The sequence below is a fragment of the Euwallacea similis genome, chromosome 8 (assembly GCF_039881205.1).
Source record: "Euwallacea similis isolate ESF13 chromosome 8, ESF131.1, whole genome shotgun sequence".
In the NCBI taxonomy this organism is placed as follows: domain Eukaryota; kingdom Metazoa; phylum Arthropoda; class Insecta; order Coleoptera; family Curculionidae; genus Euwallacea; species Euwallacea similis.
The window spans coordinates 3,350,317-3,371,299 of NC_089616.1; the positions used below are offsets into that span (position 1 = coordinate 3,350,317).

Below are 20,983 nucleotides of genomic sequence, written 5' to 3' on the forward strand. Positions count from 1 at the left end.
TCCAGGGGCGAGAAGCTGAGCAATATATTTTTATCCCCTGCGGTTGGAATGTCATGTGGCCAAAATTAAATCATAATTTACAATGGTGCGTTTTTATTTCCATGTCAATGACTTTGTTTGGGTCTCCATTTCCTGCTAAATGGAATATAATTTTATTTGCAGATAAGCCTCTGAAGCGTAGCTTTGGCGACAGCCCATATATCCTCCTATGCAACGCGTTTATATATTATTCCAATTTATTAAAAATCTCGGCACGCCGTTTCCCTTTACATATGTATATGTATGTGTAAGTAACAATCAAAGTGCTCAAGAATATTTCACGTTTTATAAAAAACGCGAACAACATGTACACGGAGGAAGTAGTATTGTGACACAATGAAGTTGGTTTAGTCACATTAAGACAGGGAATCATTCAGCTGTAAATTTATTTTAATTATAATAAATAGCACTCTTGCCTAATTCCTGCGGGGCTTAAAATAGAAAAAGGCAACGACCAAGCAGTAGTAATAAATGCCTGTACGAGTGAATTATGCTGTAAATTAGCTCGAACATACTTCGTCCGCATGGGTAATGCACTCGTCATTAACCTAGCTTAGGTGATATGCAAATCCTTTAGTTTGATCTCTGAGTTGCATCATGAGTTTACGCAATTTTTCTCAAGGCAAAAAAAGTAGCGATTCTGTTATTGCTGCAATTTTCAATGCAAATAAAAGTACCGCTCAATTGTCTGATCAGGTTCCATTACCCGCCACTGCAAACAACCGACTGATTATCATTCATTTTTATGTCGAATACCGCATGTTGCCGTGTCAGTTCCGCCTTCAGTAGAGGAACAGTTATTGGGGTTCAAGTTCCTAATCTTCCGGTACCTCTGCACCACCAAATAATTTTTTCTCGCAGATAGTTTACGAAGCTGTGGCACTTTGGTCTAAAATAAACGAAGTCATACAACGGTAATGGAGGCAGTCGAGTCACCAAGGGCGTCTAGCCAAGTCACTTTTCTATGATATGCTCGGTGGCTGTGGCTGAGTACTTCTGATAGAACACCATTTCTTTGCCAGTGAAATTCACATTCAAACGTGTCAGGCACTCTTACGAAAATGCGTTCCTTCAACCATATCTGGGTGCGGAAGGCCTTTTTGCCCATAAAATACCGGAACTAATAACAAATTCCGCCATGGTCAAGGAGTGCTAATTTGCAATGACACCGTCTGCATAAATAGACAGAGTTCGTATATCTGAATAACAAATCTCCCTCCTAGGTATTAAACTGAGGCTTCTTGTTTACGTGTAAACATTATAGGGATATTTCGTCGGACAAAGGAATGAAAATCTCCAGTAACAATCAAGATAATATTATGTATATGAGCGGCAGTATCAAACGATTTTACCTCTTGCTCAGAATTTCGATATATTCTAACGCTAATGAATGCCATAAAACAAGCCTTCTTGATTTAATTAAAGTTATACTGAATTTATGAATAGTAAGTTCAACAAATCAGGGAAAAGGCGATTATCTCACCATAGTCGATTTATTACATAACATTACATGTAAGTGCTGTTTTAGCATACTGTTATATAAAAATTAACGGGTGACTCTCGTTAGGTCAAATAATTGCTTTGTTAATTGAAAATCAGGTAGTTTCTAATTCAATACGCATTTTCGGCCTTCCGCAAGAATGATTATTGAATTTTCTTGAGTCGCTCTCAAGGGCTGATTTCCTGAGGAAATGGGAAAGTGTTTCTAATTCGACCTGATTCGATACGAAGGAAGGTCGAGTTATTTGGGAAGTTCGCGATAACCGCCCCATGGATGTAATTCCGCGAGGCAAGATTAACTTTCCGACCCCTTTGGCCCGACAAGTCGTTAAGGGAGAAATTATACATTTTTATCGGTTTATCTTAATTACGAGGAGGTGCCGAAATGGTGATGACAAATCATTTCCACGCCATTTAATGGGTTTTATTTAAAAATTTTGAAATATAGCCGGGAAACCTGTGTATTTAATTTGGATTTTTTTTTTTCAGGTAAGGCACGATTTTGTCAGTTCGGAAACGACGATTTCAGGTAAGTATACTACGTGACATAAAAATGAAACATCCCGCAAAAATTATTTGATTTCAATAATTTTTTGCATGGATGTTTCTTACACTAACACTAGTAAAACGTTAAAAAAGTTAAGCAAATTCGATGGTTAAAACCCCAAAAAAACTCAATAGTGTAGGTCCTCCGCGTTGTCCTATACATTCTTGGACACGTCTAGGCCTCGATTCAATGAGATGATCGATGTCCTCTTGAGGGATCTCATTCCAGGCTATCTTTAGTGTATTACAGAGATGGGGCAAATTTTGGAACCTTCTACCCACAATATTCTAGGCGTGTTCGATTGGTAATAGGTCTGAAGATCGGGGTGGCCAAGGTAACCAATTAATTTCGTTTTATTGGACAAAATCCACAGTAACCCGTGCCACATATGATCTTACATTACCTTGTTAAAAAACTTGATTGCGGAATGGTGTGAGATAGGGCAGAAGATACTGCTCTAAGACTTCTTGGACGTACTGTGGAGCTGTCATATTGCCTCTGATTAAAACCAAAAGTGACCTGCTACCATAAGCTATAGCACCCCACACCATTATCCTTACAATCTACTGCACACGCCTCTGGACTGAAAATCAATATCCTCTTTTTCACCTGGTCGCCTTCTCACTCTTCCCCGACCATCATGCTAAATCTTCAAGGGCCTGTCAAATCGAGCTTTAACAGAGTTATTTAATTAATTGTTTTTTTCTTCAAAAAGAGAGTAAAATGATTCATTTTGGAGTGGCTTTGTTGTCGCAAGGAAGAGAACATATTTGGTATTCAATTTCACTTAAAAAACGAAAACGAAAAGCCATGTTGTCAAAAAACTCCGCATTTGTCCTAATGTCGAGTATTTTCCTGATGCGATACAAAGGTTAAAGTAAATGACTCCGATGAACGATTATTTATTAATTTACATTTACATTCAAAATGGCCTTGAAACGTAACGAGAATAATTCTCGAAACGTCTAATGCTTCTTTTTCCATTACACGAAAATAGTTACGCTCCGGAGAGACGAGGGCAGAAGACGCAATTTCAACGTTTTGACGCTTGTTGAGTTCTGTTGGAGTATAAACGATACAAAACAAAGAAAAATGTTTGCCAGAGGAGATACTTCCAGAAGCAGCTTATCCAATTATTTGCGAACGATTCCTTTTTCTAACACTTTAATTGCGTCTGTTGCCTGTTTTCGGGGGATAATTAAATCTGGGATATATCTGAATTTTCGGGAACAGTTTGCTACGCTATATTTTTTTATTCCGGGAGTTTTAACCAGTTTTAATAAACCATTTATAAACACACGAGAGACGATAACGAGAGTGGTGTTTTTGAAACGTGTTCGCAAACTCCGTCCGAAGTTTCCTAATCTTTATTCACCTCCATATCGTATATTGCAGACTTGTTTCGAAGTCTTGCTGGAAAATGCCTCGATAAATATGATGATATATGAAGGTCGATGTTTATCGATAAGTTTTAATATGCTTGTTAACATCTTCGGTGCCAAAAAAGCGTCTGCAAACTTTTTTGAGGTGCCCAACAAAGTGAGTCAAATACAATTCAGCCTCTATATACTTTAGAGAGAACTTTGGAAAGCAATTTCGTTGCATTTAAACTTGCTTGACATACCTAACTTATATTTTATTTACGCTATCTCGAATTTCCCGAAAACCGCCACACAATTTCGTATCCGAACAACACGTACGGCATAACTGATAAAGGGGGAAACGCGGACTGTCTGTCTGACATTGTAGATTGAACAGTTGGAAATTTACGTTAAATTTACCGCCATCACGGAAAGAACTCGGTGGAAAGAATATGAGACAAAGAATTCACATGTTGTATTATTTGTGTACACATAAATGCAGAATTGAAATATAAAGATGCCTGCTTGGGAAAGGATAACAGGAAAGATATACCGTGGAAAGCAATCGCAATAGCGAATCGCGGTTTAAAAGTCAATTTTCCTTTTTCCGATCAGTTATGAAATTTAATTCAGGATCAGTTCCAAATTGGAAAATCTATAGAAGATTGGAGGGCTTAAAGTCTGTACCGCGAAACTAAAATACAAAACACGTTCAACTCTTATTCCGACGAAATTGATTTGGAAACCACTTCGATGCAGAAAAAACGTGATTTGAGTAAAGAAATTATGTTCCCTCAAAAGCCGCTAAAGTTTTGTTTCTTCGAGCTATAAATTGTCCTGGAAGTTAGATTGGAAAAAAGTGTTTTATGTCCTCCAAACACTTTACACGATAGAATCGCGGCATGTATCGATCGATTCATACCAATTTTAACATAAAACCCAGTTTGAAATGTCACACTGAGAGAAGTTTTTTTTATCCGAATGTGGAGCGTTTGCAACGTTTTCATTTATTGCATGATACGTTTCAAAATGCGGCATTTACACGTTTATTTGGGTTTGTGCTATTAGCATAATCGATCCACTTGCAGAACGTTCCCATTATATGCGACAAAAAAGTTTACTGTATTAGGAAACGCCATCATCAGATAAAACGAAATTAGTCAGTATTCCGGCAACATAAATCGCTCTAAGATGGGCCAAAGTGCCATTAAACCACCTATTTGTTGCTAGTCAAACTTAAAGCAGTTAATTGCCAGAATATGCTAATTTAACCGCGTAAATATATCACACATCGCTATAATTATACTACTTTCGCTTCCTGTGATGTTCGGGTTAAAATAGCCTTGAAAGGAAGATCAGCTTTATGGGAGAAACTTCGATATTCTGTAAACTAAATACTACCCCCGACATAACACTAACCGTTAAATTTGAATATCCTCTGGTGGAAACCATTTTGAGGGGCAATATTCAACACTAATGATATTGCAGATGTGGAAAATTGCTTTTCAGATAGTCACAGGTAGAGCTTCGTATTAATTGATTGACGAAGCAAAAAAATTACAATTTTCCGTATAGAATTACTTTACATGATCTAATCTGGTGATAAATGGCATGTCCCACATAGCTTATTTGCCTATCAGGAACGAAATCGGCACCTGATACGCACCATTAAGCGGCATTAACATTCACAATTTAATTATTTTCCATAGCTGATCAAGTCTACCTATCTCTGGCTGCATAAATCAATTCACAGAGGAGTCTTTCAACGTTTAAGAGATTTGTAATGCTTTTAATTACTCAGCTTAGATGTATGGTTAATGTCGAGGTGTGTTATCTACTAAAAATCTAATGGTCTATTAACCACATCTCAGCATGGGTCATAAACTGCGCTAACAATGGGCCATTTGGAAACACCTATGGTACCATAATACATTCGAATTTTTACAGATCTAATGGGCTATTATAATTATATTTCGTCTAATTATAGGGTATAACAGAACGTTAATCTACAATATGATGGACACGTAATTCCTAGTAATTATGGGTTACGGCAGGATGCTTCAAACTTCGGGTTTTCAAAAATTGGAATACCATTGATAGCTGATATGGTTGAAAAGCTGGATTATAGACGTAAACAGTTGTCACCTTAAGAGACGATAAACATCAAAATGAAAATGATTTTTTTCCTCAAATATAAAAATTATTAAAATTAAATGAACACTGGTTCAAATGAATTCTGCATTTTCTGGATACGTACGGTAGCTCTACCGACACCACTCATTTTTTGGAAGCTCCTACCCATGCCGATGTGAAGGTACAAGCGATATAAGCATGATGGGTTGCATATTCCGTATAAAAAATTTAGGATGGTTAACCCATGTTTACACTACTGGCCTTAACATCCGTTTCAGAGAGATAAATTGAACTTTTTATTCGAAATAAATTGGGATGTTCACATTTGTAAAGTCATTTATTACTATTAATTACTCATGTTTGCTCGGCTGTTTTTCTGGTACAGTTTCAATGACAGAATTGGAATGTTCTAGGTTCATTTTATCCAAAACGTGAGAAGCCCAGTGACTCTTCGAAAGCTCGATGTATCGCAAGTTGCTCACATCAAAGACGTACCTTGCTACAAGTTGCCAATGTGTATGCTGCTATCTAAATCTCAATTTCTCAGTTTTTTTACGTATCATGGATTACCCCTATCTGAGGGATAATTTGAGTCGACTTGTCCACGTGGTACCCTGTTGTTTTCACGTCCATTTCATAGCGAAAATTATACATTTTTATGGATTTTATCCAAAATACGTCTACATGGTAAGCCTAATCGTTTCTTTTAGGGAAGGAATATTTGAACCCTTGGTGTACAGTATAGGTTATAGCACAAAATGCGATTTGGTGAGTTTACTTGTGACCACGATATATGATGCGAATTCATGACAAGCTCTAGGAAGAGTGGTCCACTGTCTTCCGTATACCTTGAAAGAAAACAAAGTTTTTACTCGAGCTGTTCGTGCTTAAAATTCAGCAATAACATTATACAAAATGATACAAACTACATCAAATGTCTGAATTTACATTCGCAGAAGACAATGCAGACTCCGGTAAACAAAAGGTGAAGATCTATAGACGCCTTCCTCTCGAGTTGGGAATATGGCGGTGTCTAAACACTAAATACACTGACATCATAGTGTTTGTCTGCAAGTTAAATAGACGCATTAATAGTTTAATCTCGCATTCATGTAGATAAAGCAAATAATTGGTCTATAGGTGTGTATGTGCATATGAGTCGAGACTTGAGGATGCTTAATGGAAATTGATCGAGTATAGTATACGAGACTGAAATTGAAATGTCCGATAGACAAGCGAAATGGGTATTTATTAGCTTAATCTCTCCGTTAATCTTTCGTGAATGCATCTTACCTTAACGCTAACAAGAAAATTATAGAGACAGACGTCGTCGCATTACTCAGTGGTTTCCTTTGTAATCCACAATGAATTACGTTCATTTAACATTGCCGTTCAATATTGAATTATCTTGATTAAAGACGACTAATTCAATTGCAATGACAGCCTTAAAGCAACTGCTTATGCTATTGTGAGGATAACTTTCCTTTGCGGAGTTCTTCTTTAATTTCTTTTAAAAAATGTCCATCCTTTCGGAAACTCCTCGAAGTTTCCTAACGATAACTGACAAAACAGGAGTTTCAATTCTCCGGCAGTATTTTTAATTTCGAACTTGAGTCTCATGTTGCTGGATAAAATGGAAAACCTCGTTGACGGTCCGAAATTCAAACAATCTAACACAAGATATGTGAGGGAACTAAATATTGAGTTAGACATTTTACATTGAATATGATGCTTTTTCTATTTGCGAACTTTGCAAGGAATGTCTGTTTCGGCAAAAAAGCTTTAATGCTGCAAGACTTGCTAATTACACTCAGGCTAGTGCCACAGCTATTTAAGGCATGCAGAGGAGAAGTTGCAGGCACATTTCACCTCAGATAATTTGCCACCGAGCTTTAGCTCGGAATTTGTGCATAATTGAATACCTCTGTATCAAGACAAGAGCTTAACGTTGTCTCTCCATAATACATTGCTGATAAACTTGATCGAGGCAACGGTTCGGGTTCAAAAACCAGGGAAGTTCTGGTAAAATATTCAGCAGCCGAAAAGCTGATATGAAATCTGTTTAAAATTCACTACACAAAATCCATAAATAAGTTGGCACTTCATGCGAAACACATCTATATTTTATATCTCGACTTGATTTCAGCCGAGGAGATCAAAAGTTATGGCTCCTGCCATTTGTTATGTTTATAGTTCCCGTAACCTGTCTGCTAGGAGTGGCTGTAAAGAACAAAAGCTATGGATTTTCTCCTGAGTTTAGCCTGGAAAAAGGAAATGAGCAGCGCGTTTTGTTGCCAAAACCGTATGGTCTACAGGTTTCAGTCTGGATTATTCAAACAACAAAATTCAGAATTTAATTTGCCAATCAAAACTTTGTAATGAAGTATTTTCCTAAGCTTCGGGTTGTTCGAGGAACTCCTGGAAATGAACAACATGGAGCGGTTTTGGATTTTGTTTTCGGGTTTGCCGGAAACTAAATTATAAATCTGGATTGTTCGATATACGTGCGGTTTTCGATCAGCCGGGGGATTAATTTATCGGGAGGTCTCAAATTTGAAATATCTGTGCCACCTAACTTAAAGACAACGTGTATCGTGTCGTGCAAAGACCGAGTGAAAAAGAAAGTGACAAATGCAGAAAAACGACTACAACAAATATGACATTGACAATATCTCAAACGTCAAGATAATTACTTATTTTGCAACACGACTTGAAGGCAGCTTTGGCAACATTTATCTTATTTTGCAGAGCAGGGAAAAGAGAAAAACACACGACGTTATATCATCAACAGAATTACTTATTGCACGCAACTTTTACCTCATCTGGCAGAAAATTTGTCATATGTCAAATGTCAAGAAAAGTGCGTCGTTTGTCATGTGAGTTAAAGGCAACACTGGCAACACGTACCTCGTCTTGCATGTAACAGAATGCACTTAAAAATAGATGGCCTTGTATTCGTTATTAGACCGCCGTCTGTACACGTACTCTGGGTCATGGTAGGTCATGTCGACTGGGTAATGCATGGTCTTTAATGTGTTTAAACCATTAGCAGGAATGCCTATTTATTATTGCACCTTTACTTTGTAAACGAGGCCTGCTGGCTCGCGTTCGACTGTTTGCTTGTTAAGGCTCATTCACACGTCCCAGGATCTCATCGAAACGAAACCACTTGAGTTTCGTGTAAACCGTGACGATATGCTAACGAAGAAAGAGAGGAAGTTTATTGTTTGTGCCGTTTTTCGGGGAATATTTTAAAGAGAGTTAAAAACGGTGAAAAATAAAAGGGAAAAAGTTTCGGTCGTTGCGGGAACGACTTTGAAAACTTTCGTCTTAAAGCAAACGAGCCAATCCCTGGATGATATAAATGGAAAGTTTAGCGTAAATAGCCGAGGTTTCATTTGGAAATCGTCATAAAATGAAGAGGAGACCGGATTTATGCATCAAGCATCAGGTAGAGATGCAACGCTCCACTGTGTCAAGAAAGTCATCGACGGGCACTTGATTAATTTCGGGCATTATAAGTTCACCATTTCGTCGGGAAAATTTCGAACCTACAGAAATTCTATTTGGCCAAATCTCGTAAAAACTATCAAGACCGGATAAAAGCTATCAGTAGTGAACCCAGATGCATATGCCAAAATCACTTTCGCCTGAGGCATTCTTGTATTCCGAATGAGAAAAGAGAGAGACAATCTAATTTCACTAAAACCAATCCGAGTGAAACGCTGTCAGTTATATTTTTCACGTCGACGACTTCCGAATCTAGTTTTCCTCCCTTGTCAGGGCGTCTTTCCCCCGCTTGATGGAATTGTTCGATGTCGACCTAACTTTGCTTTTAATGCTCTTCTTTTTTACAGCCGTTTTCGATAGTTTTTCAACGCGAAAGGGCCGGCTGACGTCTTTGTCGTATCTGCTTTTCCCCAGAACCGATTAGAGGGAATTTCCGGGGTAGAGTCTCCTGTATTTTCCATTTCGTTTATTAATAGATTTTCGCTTTTTGTTTTGTTTTCGAAGGAAAATCCTCAAATCTCGAAATTTGTTAATTCAACGTTTGCTAGACCCGACCCATCCAAACAACACAAAATATTTGGAACGCGGATAAACCTTTTTAACTTGCAACTGGAAACTTGCAATTTTAAACACTCTCGTTTCATAGTGAGTTTAATACACTGAGAAACAAATACATGTATCGTGATAATCATCGAAATTGGCGGGATGCCAAACAAACAGGCTAAATTTATTTCGGACATCTTAGATGAGTGTCTGCATCGCTCAGCGTCTTGTTATGTAAACAAAAAATGTATTCGTTTATGTAGTTGATGTAGTTGAATGAGGCGTGTTTCCTGCATTCTAATGCTGTTCACTGGAAAGTTTGGGAAAGGGCTAAATTTGGCATTAAAAAATCTTACATCAACATAGCAATTTGCAGTCTATGCAGAAACGAATTCCACTGGTATTTAATAAGGTTTTTTATTTGAGATGCTTAATTGGCTGGATTTCAACTCGTCGATTACAACTGCACATTTTTAATAGATGCAATCAATCAATTTCAACCAAATAGGTAAAATGAACATGGGAACCGTTCTTGCATGCTAATGATGACATTTAACAGGAAAACAGGGGTGACTCCTTTGAATTTTTGTTGGGTTGTTGAGGTCGTGGCGTCGAAGAGGCTCTTCAAAAATCCTCTCGAAATTAAATCAGATTACGCACAATTAACTTCTAGCTCAAAACTTCAATTCCAGATCCGTTTTGATAAAAGAATGGGGCTATCAAGATTACGGGAAAACGTATTAAAAAACTCACTCTTCCGGCTGTTTTATTTCTTCAAAAATATTTCATTTTGGACGTGTCTATAAGGCCTATCTCCGGCAATCATCGCCAGTCCGTACAACACGCCAAATTGTTTCGTGGAGATGTTACACGCCCGGCGCCCGGGGCGCAAAGTAAATAATCGACTTTCCGCCCCGGCTTTAAAAACTAATAAAACTCTCTGTAGATGAGAGTTTAATAATTTCGCCGAGGCGAACATTCGATTGAGACGTGTATTAAAAATCGATTTATACGTTTTGTGGCGTAAACACCCCCGGCGAAAGGTAGTGGTTTATTGGTTACAAATTTGATCTGGAAAGGGGTAAAAGTGGCTGATGTATAACCGGATGGTTCGGAGCTTTACCCCTTGATAAGGCACTGACTGAAACGGTAGGATTCTCGTCAAAAACGGAGCGGATAAAATTTTCACGTACGGATCTGCAGCTGTGAAGGAAAATCAGGGTCGTACCGAAAGGGGTCAAGACATTGGGCACCACGACGCACACCAGGTGTGCGTCAAATAATTAAAAACCGTTCCTTAAACGTTCAAGTAAACTGTTCAAAAGAAATCTTTTTAAATTATTCACTTCGCAGTTACAAAACTCTTAAATTCCTTAAGCATTCGAGTATGCATTTTCAGCCTCAGCGATGTCCTCTTACTTGTGCCCATAACTCCCAACGAAAGCTGCGAATTAAGCTCATACGTTCAGCATTTTGAGCGAATCTATTGAAGCGCGTCTATACCAAAAAGGAATCTTTCAGAGATATATGAGTATCTCACGTCACGAAGACCCAGTGTGCATGAATTAGAGCCATTATTAGTGCATAAGTGCTCTTACAAGGGAACCCAGTCAAAATTGGTTCATGTCAGAACCCATGATAAATCGTTTCGGTCTACTTCTTGTATGGGTACTTCCGGCCCATTGCACGTACTATAATCTTCCCAACAGCAAAATGCAATGGTCTGCAGGGTTTTCGCATCGGATGGTCAAAAATAAAGAAGAGCTGCAACTAAATGCATGTTATTTTTAATTTGTATATACATGAAATTTCCTGTCTGTTTATACAAAGTGCAACAAATGGTTTCGTGAATGATGGTGGGTTGTTAATCAGTGCAGGGACCGTGAGCTTTGCATGATTTACAGCACTTTGGAGACAAAGAAGTGATTAAAGAACCAATGGAATTATGAGAGGTGTTTTCTGACTATTCGAATAGAGGTATGATGACCCCTAAAAACTCCCACAAAGTAGCTAAACTTCATAAATGAACCGTGAAGTGAAGTCTAAATTAAACTAAAACATTCAAAGGTTCTATGAATAATTTGCGTACGTCCTCCAGCCAATAGTTAACCCTTCTTAAATAATTCTGACCCGAGCCAGTAGCTCTGTTGCTTTCGGCTGCAAAAAAGACCAATTAACAGGAAAATTTACCGTCTCGTGGATTAAAGCACAGAGTTTCTTGGTAGTTTCGCCAGATTTAATAAATAAGAAATGCATCCGAATTCAGTCTGGTGGGACGTTAATTTCGCGTCTAAATAATACACACCAAAGGGATTTTTTTGCTTTTAAATAAAATATCGAGTTAATTTTCGTAATTACAGCAGTGATGCCGGAGAAGGATGTGATTGACCCAAGAAAGGGGTGGGACTATTTTATCGCCGCCAAAAAAGCGTAATTACGAGATATTGTCTCAGATATCCCTCGACAAGCTTGAAATATAATTCCCCATTTCGTATTCTATTTTTCGCTGAAATTAAGCTTTACTCCGAAAGTTTAAAGTGGCGCATCGAATGAATAGAAATGCCTACTAATGCACTCAGTCCTTCATTAAAATTCGACTTTTACAACCCTTTGCCTTTCGCCAAAAGTCGTTTTCTGCTTTATGACCACTGTAGCATGGGGTACTGAAAGCTTGGATCGCGCTGTTGATTTTTACCCCCAAAACGTTCATTTCGTAAGGTTTAATTTTACTGTGCCAGGAATTAGCCTAATGATTCGCTCGAAAATCCTGCGACACAGACAGGGGCGTTGGAATGAGGTGTAGGAATCGTAAACTTTAAAGGCAAATATAAATTTTTCCATCAACTGAGCCATCAGCAGCGAGAGGAATTTATGACAGAATTTTCATAACTGAGCAATACCTGATGGGAATATTAAATAAGTCGTGATTATGTATTCGATTTTGTTCACAATAACTGCCACACAAATCCTCGTAAAGTCGTTAGTTTTACTACTTTTAATCGTGAGTAACATCAATTCGATGCATATGTTGGAGGTCGATAATAGGGCACTGTCCTCAATATAGAAAGGGAAAAAAATTAAAATCCGTGCCCATATATCACATTTCAATTTGCAGCCAGAGCTGGAATGAAATGATTTGCGAGTTCAATATTGGGGAACAAAAGGAAATTTACACAGTCTAGCTGAATGTATAAAAACGAAAAGCGGAGGCACAATGGAAATTCCAATTTAATGACCGTTTTTTGTATTTTTGTCAATGGGAGACCTGATGGCGTTCGCGAAGTCGTTATTGGCAAAGTTTTTCCTTCATCTATATATTGAAATAATGGTTATTATCCTGTAATGTTTTTTTTTTTTCTGATTCGGCGTTTACATGATTCACTAAAAATTCAAAATTTCATCTTTTGAAAGTTATAGCTGCCTACAATGTGGAAAAATGCAAAAACGCCGATAGAATACGAGGAAATATTAATATTGAAGATAAAAAATGTAAGTTGGGAATATCGTGCTCCTTTCAGATACCCTGTATATTTTCCTTCAAACTATCTATAATTCTTCTATAACACTCGTCGATATTTAACTTTTTTTAATTTATATAGATATGCTCTATTTGAAGACGCCCTGTATCTAATGCTGTTTGCCTGGTATTTGAAAATGTAGATGTGTAGTATATTTCCCAATTTATCGGACCAGCTTCAACCCCGTATGCACTGTTACATAATAAGACAAATTGTTAATAAAATTGTAATGAACATGTAAAAATTTATTTATTCTATTCTTCAAAAACTAGTCAAAACTGTTCCCATTGGCTTGAAAGCAAGTTTGGACTAGTCGAATCCAATTCGGGCACACCAGTTCGAATAGTTCCTCTTGCCTGTTTCTTTACATTTACGCTTACGATTACACAACGCAAATTACTGGGCGCCGTTGTAATCCAGTCTCGCAATTCGTCAATATTCTGACATTCGGTACGATAGATCTCTTTTTTTAAATGTCCCCATAAAAATAAATCTAAAAGATTTAAATCTGGAGGCCTCGGAGGCCAAGATAGTGTTCCACCCCCGTCGTCCATCTCGTATACTTGAGTCAAAAAATTTCGGACATGTGAACGAAAATGTGGAGGTGCATCATCGTGCATAAACCATATACATACGTGCTCGGACAGAGAACACTTTCTTATTCCAATTGCCACAAATTGACCGTTTTCCAAACAGGTCACAAACAATAATGATGAAACGTTAGGTATTGTTGCTTTGCTCTCTTATCAATATGGAAAAACATAAACATTTTTTGCACTTTTGTTGTTAATTTGTACGTGACGTGTTAACTTTAATACAGTCAAATGGATGAATCGGTTTAATGCAATAAATAAACTTTCGTTATTGTTTATCTCGTTACTTGTAGAACACTCATTAGATTTTTTTTGACGAACGGACGTGTTATGTAACGATGCATATCTGGTTGAAGTTTGTTCGATAAGTTGTGAAACACCCTGTATGTATATTTAAATACTGGAAAAATTGCGTTTTCTATAAAGCAGTTTAGGAGTATGTCGACCGCATCTGGAAGGCATTTATTATGATCGGTTTTAACCAATTTTGATCGCCGTCAATTATTATTATGATCACGTCATTTATCGTGATCATGGTCAAAAGTGATAATTCCTTACCTCCTTAAGTGCCGTTGCCTCTTGGTTTCTACAGCTGTAGGTAAGTTTCGCAGCATATACAACTTAACCTTAAACGAGTTATCTACAACACTGCGTAAGTAACTCTTCACGAATGCTTGTCGAGTTGATATTTCAGAGGCATTGTGAAACTTTGGCCATCATCGTACGGTCTAGTGGTCACAATGTGTTTGTCTCTTGGCGCCATTACCGCAATATGGCCGTTTGTATCTTGTCATCGCATTGTTTTATAAGCGCTTTCGAATGTTGGGAAATAAGAAAACTACCCTGCTCTTTGTCTCCCTTAGTCCCGACTATCGATTCGCCCCAAGCAAGGGGCCCGACAAAAACAAAAATGTTGTTAAAGATTCATAGTTTCTTTTTCTTAGTTCCTTTGTCTGGCTAACCAGATTACCAAGGATCGGGACTGAGATTAATTTTGTTTTAAATTTAATTAATCTTGTAGCGCATAAACGTGATGGCGTCTTGGAAGTCAAAACAACGTCGTTTTTTACGATTGTTTTAGTCCTAATAGGCCTTTTGTTTGGAAAACTTGTTTTGATCTAAGGGAACGTTAAGATGCTTTTAATTAGGGATGTTTCGGAGGTTTTCATTCATCACTCATTAATCAATCGCGCACAAGGATTTAAATACATATGGCATTGCAGGGAAAAAATTATTATGACTCGCAAAATCCATTGTGTCTCTCGAACATAAGGCCGCATTTACAAAGCGAAGAGGCGTTAGAAAAGATAAAAAACTGCAACTCGACGAAACTGGGTCACACCATGTATAAAGAACTGCACCCATGAACTCGGTCTGCAACTGCATCAGGTAATCTTTTATAGGCATGTTCCATGCAAGCGATACAGTTGCCTTATTGGCGCTTCAATATCGACCCTGGACTAGGGCTCATCTCTACATGATGGTATATTAATTAACCGTCTGCCTGAGTGGCTAAAAATGGTTACAAGTTGGCGACATGTGAGGTCGACGTCCTGCAATTTGTGTCGATGCAGTTTCGAGTGAATCGAATTGATATTGCAGCTTGCAGCATCCCAACACACATTCTGTCCCATTCATCATCATTGACACGACTACTCTCAGAAATTTAGAGACGCGATTCCGTACACATAGCCCAAATTGCTGTGGCAATTTCCAGATTGCCATAATTATATTTGGCGGTTTCTGGATCAGACGGAATTTCAGGAATATCGCTTCTGGAAAGAAATTTAATCCCAAAACTAACGTATTCCACAGAGAGAGAGATTATGGATCTTGGGTTGCGTCAACGGCGCTTGAAATTTGAGGAAACCCCCCTATAAAACGTTTTTATGTTGCTGAATTGCCCGGGAAAAAATTAATGCCCAAAATATAAATTTTCTTTACGACTTTCCGGTGAAAAGGGTTACTTTTTGCCCGGCGTTTTTGCTTCCCGTCTGGAGAGCAAGCTGTCTTATATATTTCCCTTAAGATTCTCATTCAGGTCACGAGGAGTCAAAAATTCCTTATTTCCATGGCAAAACTAGGAGCTGAAAATATTCAAATTATTCCCAGAACCTATTACTATATCCTATCCAGCAAGGTAGAAATCGTCAATACTGCGTGAATAATCCATATTTAGCTATTCAGCATTTTGTCAAGAAAACGATGAATTCTTGAAATATGTGTATCACGTGGAATGGCATTTACCATTCACACAACACTAAATAGTTTTCAAAGAATTGTTTTTGGGTTGGTTGGTACACAGCAAGAAACTTTCTTGGTAAAAACTGACAATTTTTGGCTTCATCAGCAGTGCGAAGAGAAAGAAAGTTTCTCGCTTCTTTATTTACTTTAATAAAATTAAGAAAACAGAGCAGAGTCCTATATTTAACCAGCAAACCCTCTCCTAGTAACAGCTACAACCTCTGTAAAAAAGAGTTTTTTACTTTCCTTCAGCCCCTTAAATCAGTGTTGGGGCACGACTCTGCATGATTAAAGCACTGGTGGAACACCCCTAAAAACATAAAACTTGCTATCCTTCTTTTACCCCCTTAAATCACAATTTGCTACGACTCAGTTCGATTCTCTTACCCACAAAACATATTGCAACTTCGTGAACCTCTCAAATGAAACGTCCTGCACGTGCTAGTTCCGCTATAATTTTTCAGATTAACTTTGAGACATCTCAGTTATCAGAACTCCTTTCCGGATATCGAAAAGCCGATGTATTGTGTCTAAAAGTTCTGAGATTGATCGAAGGAGGGAGATTAATTGAAAAGATATCTTAGAGAAGGCTAATCATGCGTGTATCTGTCGCTGAATCAGATTGGAGGGTGCATGAGTACGTAAGAGCCGAAAAATGAGTGTCCTGATAACTTTAGCAATAGGGCACGTCATTAACTTGTTTCTTTGTTTCCATGGAAGTTATCTTCCACCAGGTAAAGTTGCCAGTATTGGTGGTTGAGTGGGGACCGTAAGCTCGATACTTTTCTATGAAGTTCCGCAATGAAAACAAAATTGTTTTCGCCACGTATTTTTACTAAAGTTATGCGGCATTGTAAGTGACATTACTCAGTTACACGTGTAGTAACTGCAATGTAATTAATGCATTCTTGGCAATTGATCAAAGAAAGGTATGCGACGCGGGACTTATTTACCTTGATGCTTTTGGCATTATGATTATTGCAAATGATAATTGATAAAGTGCATGGCATTGAAAAAATATGTGTATTGAGGTTTTTATTTGCTGTAAGCATTGGACAAATCCATCACACAAGGGTCGCAATATGATACCAAAATCCGCCTTAAACTAAGAAATCCCTTGAATCTACAACAACCCCGTAAATCCCAGGACAAACTGGCCAATATCTCCCTGAAAGTGGACAACGACAGCGTGGAAATATTTCTATTTGCAAACTGCTGATGTGTCCCTTCGAGGCATTTACACATGAAAGAGCCGAAAACCCCGTTGCAGGCATTTTCAATTTTGACTTATATTGTTAAGGACTGACGTTTCCATTACCGGGGAAAAAAGTAAACCGTACAGGATTTCCCAGAGTTTCCTTTGCAAGGGAGAGATTGACATCGACAAAACCGGTTACGTTTATTCTCTAAAAGGTCTCGGAGTTTTTTAAATTCGAAACTTTCCTGAGAGACGAGAGAAAATTTGAATTTATTCAAAACCTTTATATACCTATATAAATTAGGTATGAATTAGGTCAGGCAATCTTTCAATATCCCCGAAAAGGTTACTGTATTAATAAGCCATCTCCTGCAGTTTGCACTTGGATGATTTCATCTGGCTCAGGAAGTACGAATAAAAGTGTCCTAAAGCCCTTTAAATTAATTAAACCTTCCCGGTAATCCTCAGCTACAATAACACCGTATCCCCGAGTAAGAAATCATCAGCGTGAATCCAGACACCGCTCTGCCTTTGTATAAATAATAATCGGAACCAACGTTTCCTCTCTAATCCCTGCAAATCTCTTGCAAAACCTCTTACCCCTCCCTTTTTGCGTAGCCGTATAAATGATTATCGTGAAAAAGGGCCTACCTTAGGGCGGAATAATGTTCCTAAGCCGTTATTCGACCGAATTATTAAAACGATGACTTCATGCCAATTATTTTTCCGATCTGAAAGTCGCTCTTTCGGTTTCGCATTTTGATTGTTGGGGATGAGTAAAATTGAGGTTTTTTGAAAGAAAAAGACAAAAGCGAAAGATAGTCAAAAACGAAAAGAAAAGAGAGGGGGTTTGGGAAGATGTCCTTAAAAGCTGAACGGTTCCATTTATATAAATCTAATAAAAATCCATTTCACATCAAGAATTTACAGCATTTCAAATCTCCAAATTAAAGTTTTTTTTTTTACTTGCAAAAAATTATTTTAATGAATCTCAAATTTCTAACACATGGTACCACTCCCAACATTAACATTCCGCCTATATGGGAGCAGTACCATGAAACACTATTTTATTTACAAACTCTTGTTATTATTAAACTTTGTTTAATTTAATGGCAACTCAAGCCCATTTTCGGGTTGTAATTTATCGGACACTTTACAGTCAGTAAATAATGAAAAACATTTAAACCAGCGATATTGCTTAAACAGCAACAGACAAACGCTGTTTCCCTTCATCTTTGCGGCACTTAAATTAATTAAAATTTTCACACCCACATAGCCGAAACAAATCACTCTTGTGAAAGCCTTAATAAGAGATATTGGACCAGGCACTATTAGCGGATCCTTAAATAAATCATTAAAAGCCTTTATAAATCATTTAAAGTGCTCTCTCTTTGTCTCATATACACGTATAACTTAATACGTCCCTGGTTCTATGGGAGATTCGTTAACACGTAAGAAAGTGGGGTAAACTTTTAGTATGATATATGGGGGACTGTTAAGACAAAGGAAAAGCCATTAAAAAGAAGACGATGGTTCGAAATTGTCTGGCAATAAATAAAACAGAAACAGATCTCGAAAAGTTTTCGAAGGAACAAATTGAATTAAGGACTAGAGATTTACATTTATACTTTCTTCTAGGGTTGAAATTTATGCCTAATTGCTTTCGGTTTGTTGCGCAAATAAATTTATTTTTGATGTGCGTCCGTAAGACAAGATTATCCGAATAGGAAGGTAATATTCGATCCGGGAGTTTGCATGGAGCAGTTTATTGCATCCGGACTTGCCATCTTATTAAAGCTGGTCCGGATATTGTGGCTCGCAAGGTCTAATCCTGCCAATACACTTCAGAGAGGTTCTATTTTGTAATAGAGTTCACACCTTCTGCTCCTGGAAATATAATAAAATGTTTCTTTCCTTGTTACAGACCGAAGATGAGGGCAATCATGGAAATGACGACACCAGATGCTTCATCCTCTCAACTTTGGCCTCCCAAGGAAAATCCAAAGTGCATTGCATATTGTGCGAAGAACAGCTGCTGGTTTTCGATAGGTACCCCTTGGTGGACGGCACCTTTTTCTTGAGTCCCAGACAACACGCCAAGTCTTGCATAGAGGTAAGCGTTAATAAACATGATAGATTTCTTAGGAATAAGGCCTGTTTTAGATTTCTTTGCATGCGGATGTAGTTCGCCAATTGTCAAGAAAATGTGTAAAAATTCTTGACAATTGGTGACTGGTTATTTAACCTGATGGGGAGTTTATCTAGCGCTAAAGGTTGATTTATAGACATTTTTTAGTACATGAAAATGCAGGATATATCAGATTCTTTCTCTACAGCTTTCCATTGATCTACATTTCTTCTTACACTGTATCTGTATCTAAATTGAATTTTTTGACTTGCCCATGTACCAACCAAAACCGCTCTCCCACGCTTTCGAGACACCCAAATTGACCATATCCATCTTATTTATAGATCCATTGAATTCAAAACGTTACACTTAGCATTTTTGGGCGTTCCTTGAACAAATGCTCGTTATTTTCAGGTGAAAGTTGAAGGTCGCACCCAATTTTTAACAGTGGTCTGCATGGCATGCCTCGAGGGCGTAAACGGCCGGACAATTGTATGCCGATTCTGCAACCAAAAATGGGATGGGTCCTCTTTGATTTTGGGCAGCATGTATTCTTACGACATATTCGCCGCCATGCCCTGCTGCACCGAAAGGATCAAAGTACGTATATGTCCGCTTTTCAAGCTTCAATATCGACCACTTTATTCGAAAGATAATTTTCATGGGAACTGTCTTTTTGGTAAATTTTTCTATAAATAGGACTTTGATTTTTTGGCAGGTAAAAGTTAGCAACACATTAATAATTTGGCCCTTAACGCGTGTAGACACGTTGCTAATAAATTGAGTAACTTGGAACAAGTTCGTGTCCAAGTCGAAGGTAAATAATGTAATGCCTTTGCTCAAACGGCAAATTAGTTATTTATAAATGTTCGTCGGTGAAACTAAACTCGTCGAATTGATGGTCAAGGAACTTTAACAAAAGGGTTGACCCTTATAAACTATGCAAATACGTGACACTAAATTGTACGTCCATGTAATATACGAAGGAAGTGGCGTTTTGATGTTGGAGAGGCATGGAATTATGCTGAAAGAAAACGCTCTGTATTGTTGTACCTAACAAATTTGTATACATTGCGGGTTTTTTTTTATTGAAGCGAGCCATTCTCAATACTGCACACTGCACTATAGTACACATATTATATGGAATTTTTCCTTGGAGTCACGTTTAAATTTCATTTAATTTAATTCATTCAGGCATCTTCAAGTTGGAAATACGTTGAATGCTTTGACGGGATATTGTAGGATTCGAATTTACAAAGAATATATACCAAAGTACATTCTTTCATGTAAAAATTATGCTAAAAAGATACTGCCATTGAATTACCAGTTATATTGCCCCAAGGATTAGTTATGTGAAAAGTCCTGTTTTTGCGAATTTGGTCACCTTTAAGCTGAAAATTTGCAGATTTATTTTGAAGAAAAGGGTTTCGCTTTGCAGGCATGCGAAAGGGCTTAAGTTTAGAGGAATAGTAGAGAGTACGCCCTTTTAGGACTTCAAGTAAAGATTTAAAAAATCATGGGAAAAAGTGATTTATGCCTCCTAGGAAGTTTGACAAAAATCTCAAGAACACTGCACTACAGTTCTATGCGTCGCACCGTCTATACCTCGGTCCTTGTTCGATAAAAAAAATAAGTTTTTTGCGCCGCTTTAGACTATGACTTTGGGCTG

At 37.8% G+C, this 20,983-nt stretch overlaps 1 protein-coding gene across 1 annotated transcript in view; it reads left to right on the plus strand.

Moving 5' to 3' along the window:
- Positions 1-20,983, plus strand: part of heca (headcase) — a 66,237-nt gene that overhangs the window by 37,601 nt on the left and 7,653 nt on the right. Inside the window, exons 5-6 of the mRNA XM_066392596.1 lie at positions 19,111-19,299; positions 19,729-19,914. Coding sequence (XP_066248693.1) covers positions 19,111-19,299; positions 19,729-19,914 — 375 coding nt within the window. The remainder of the gene's footprint in view (positions 1-19,110; positions 19,300-19,728; positions 19,915-20,983) is intronic.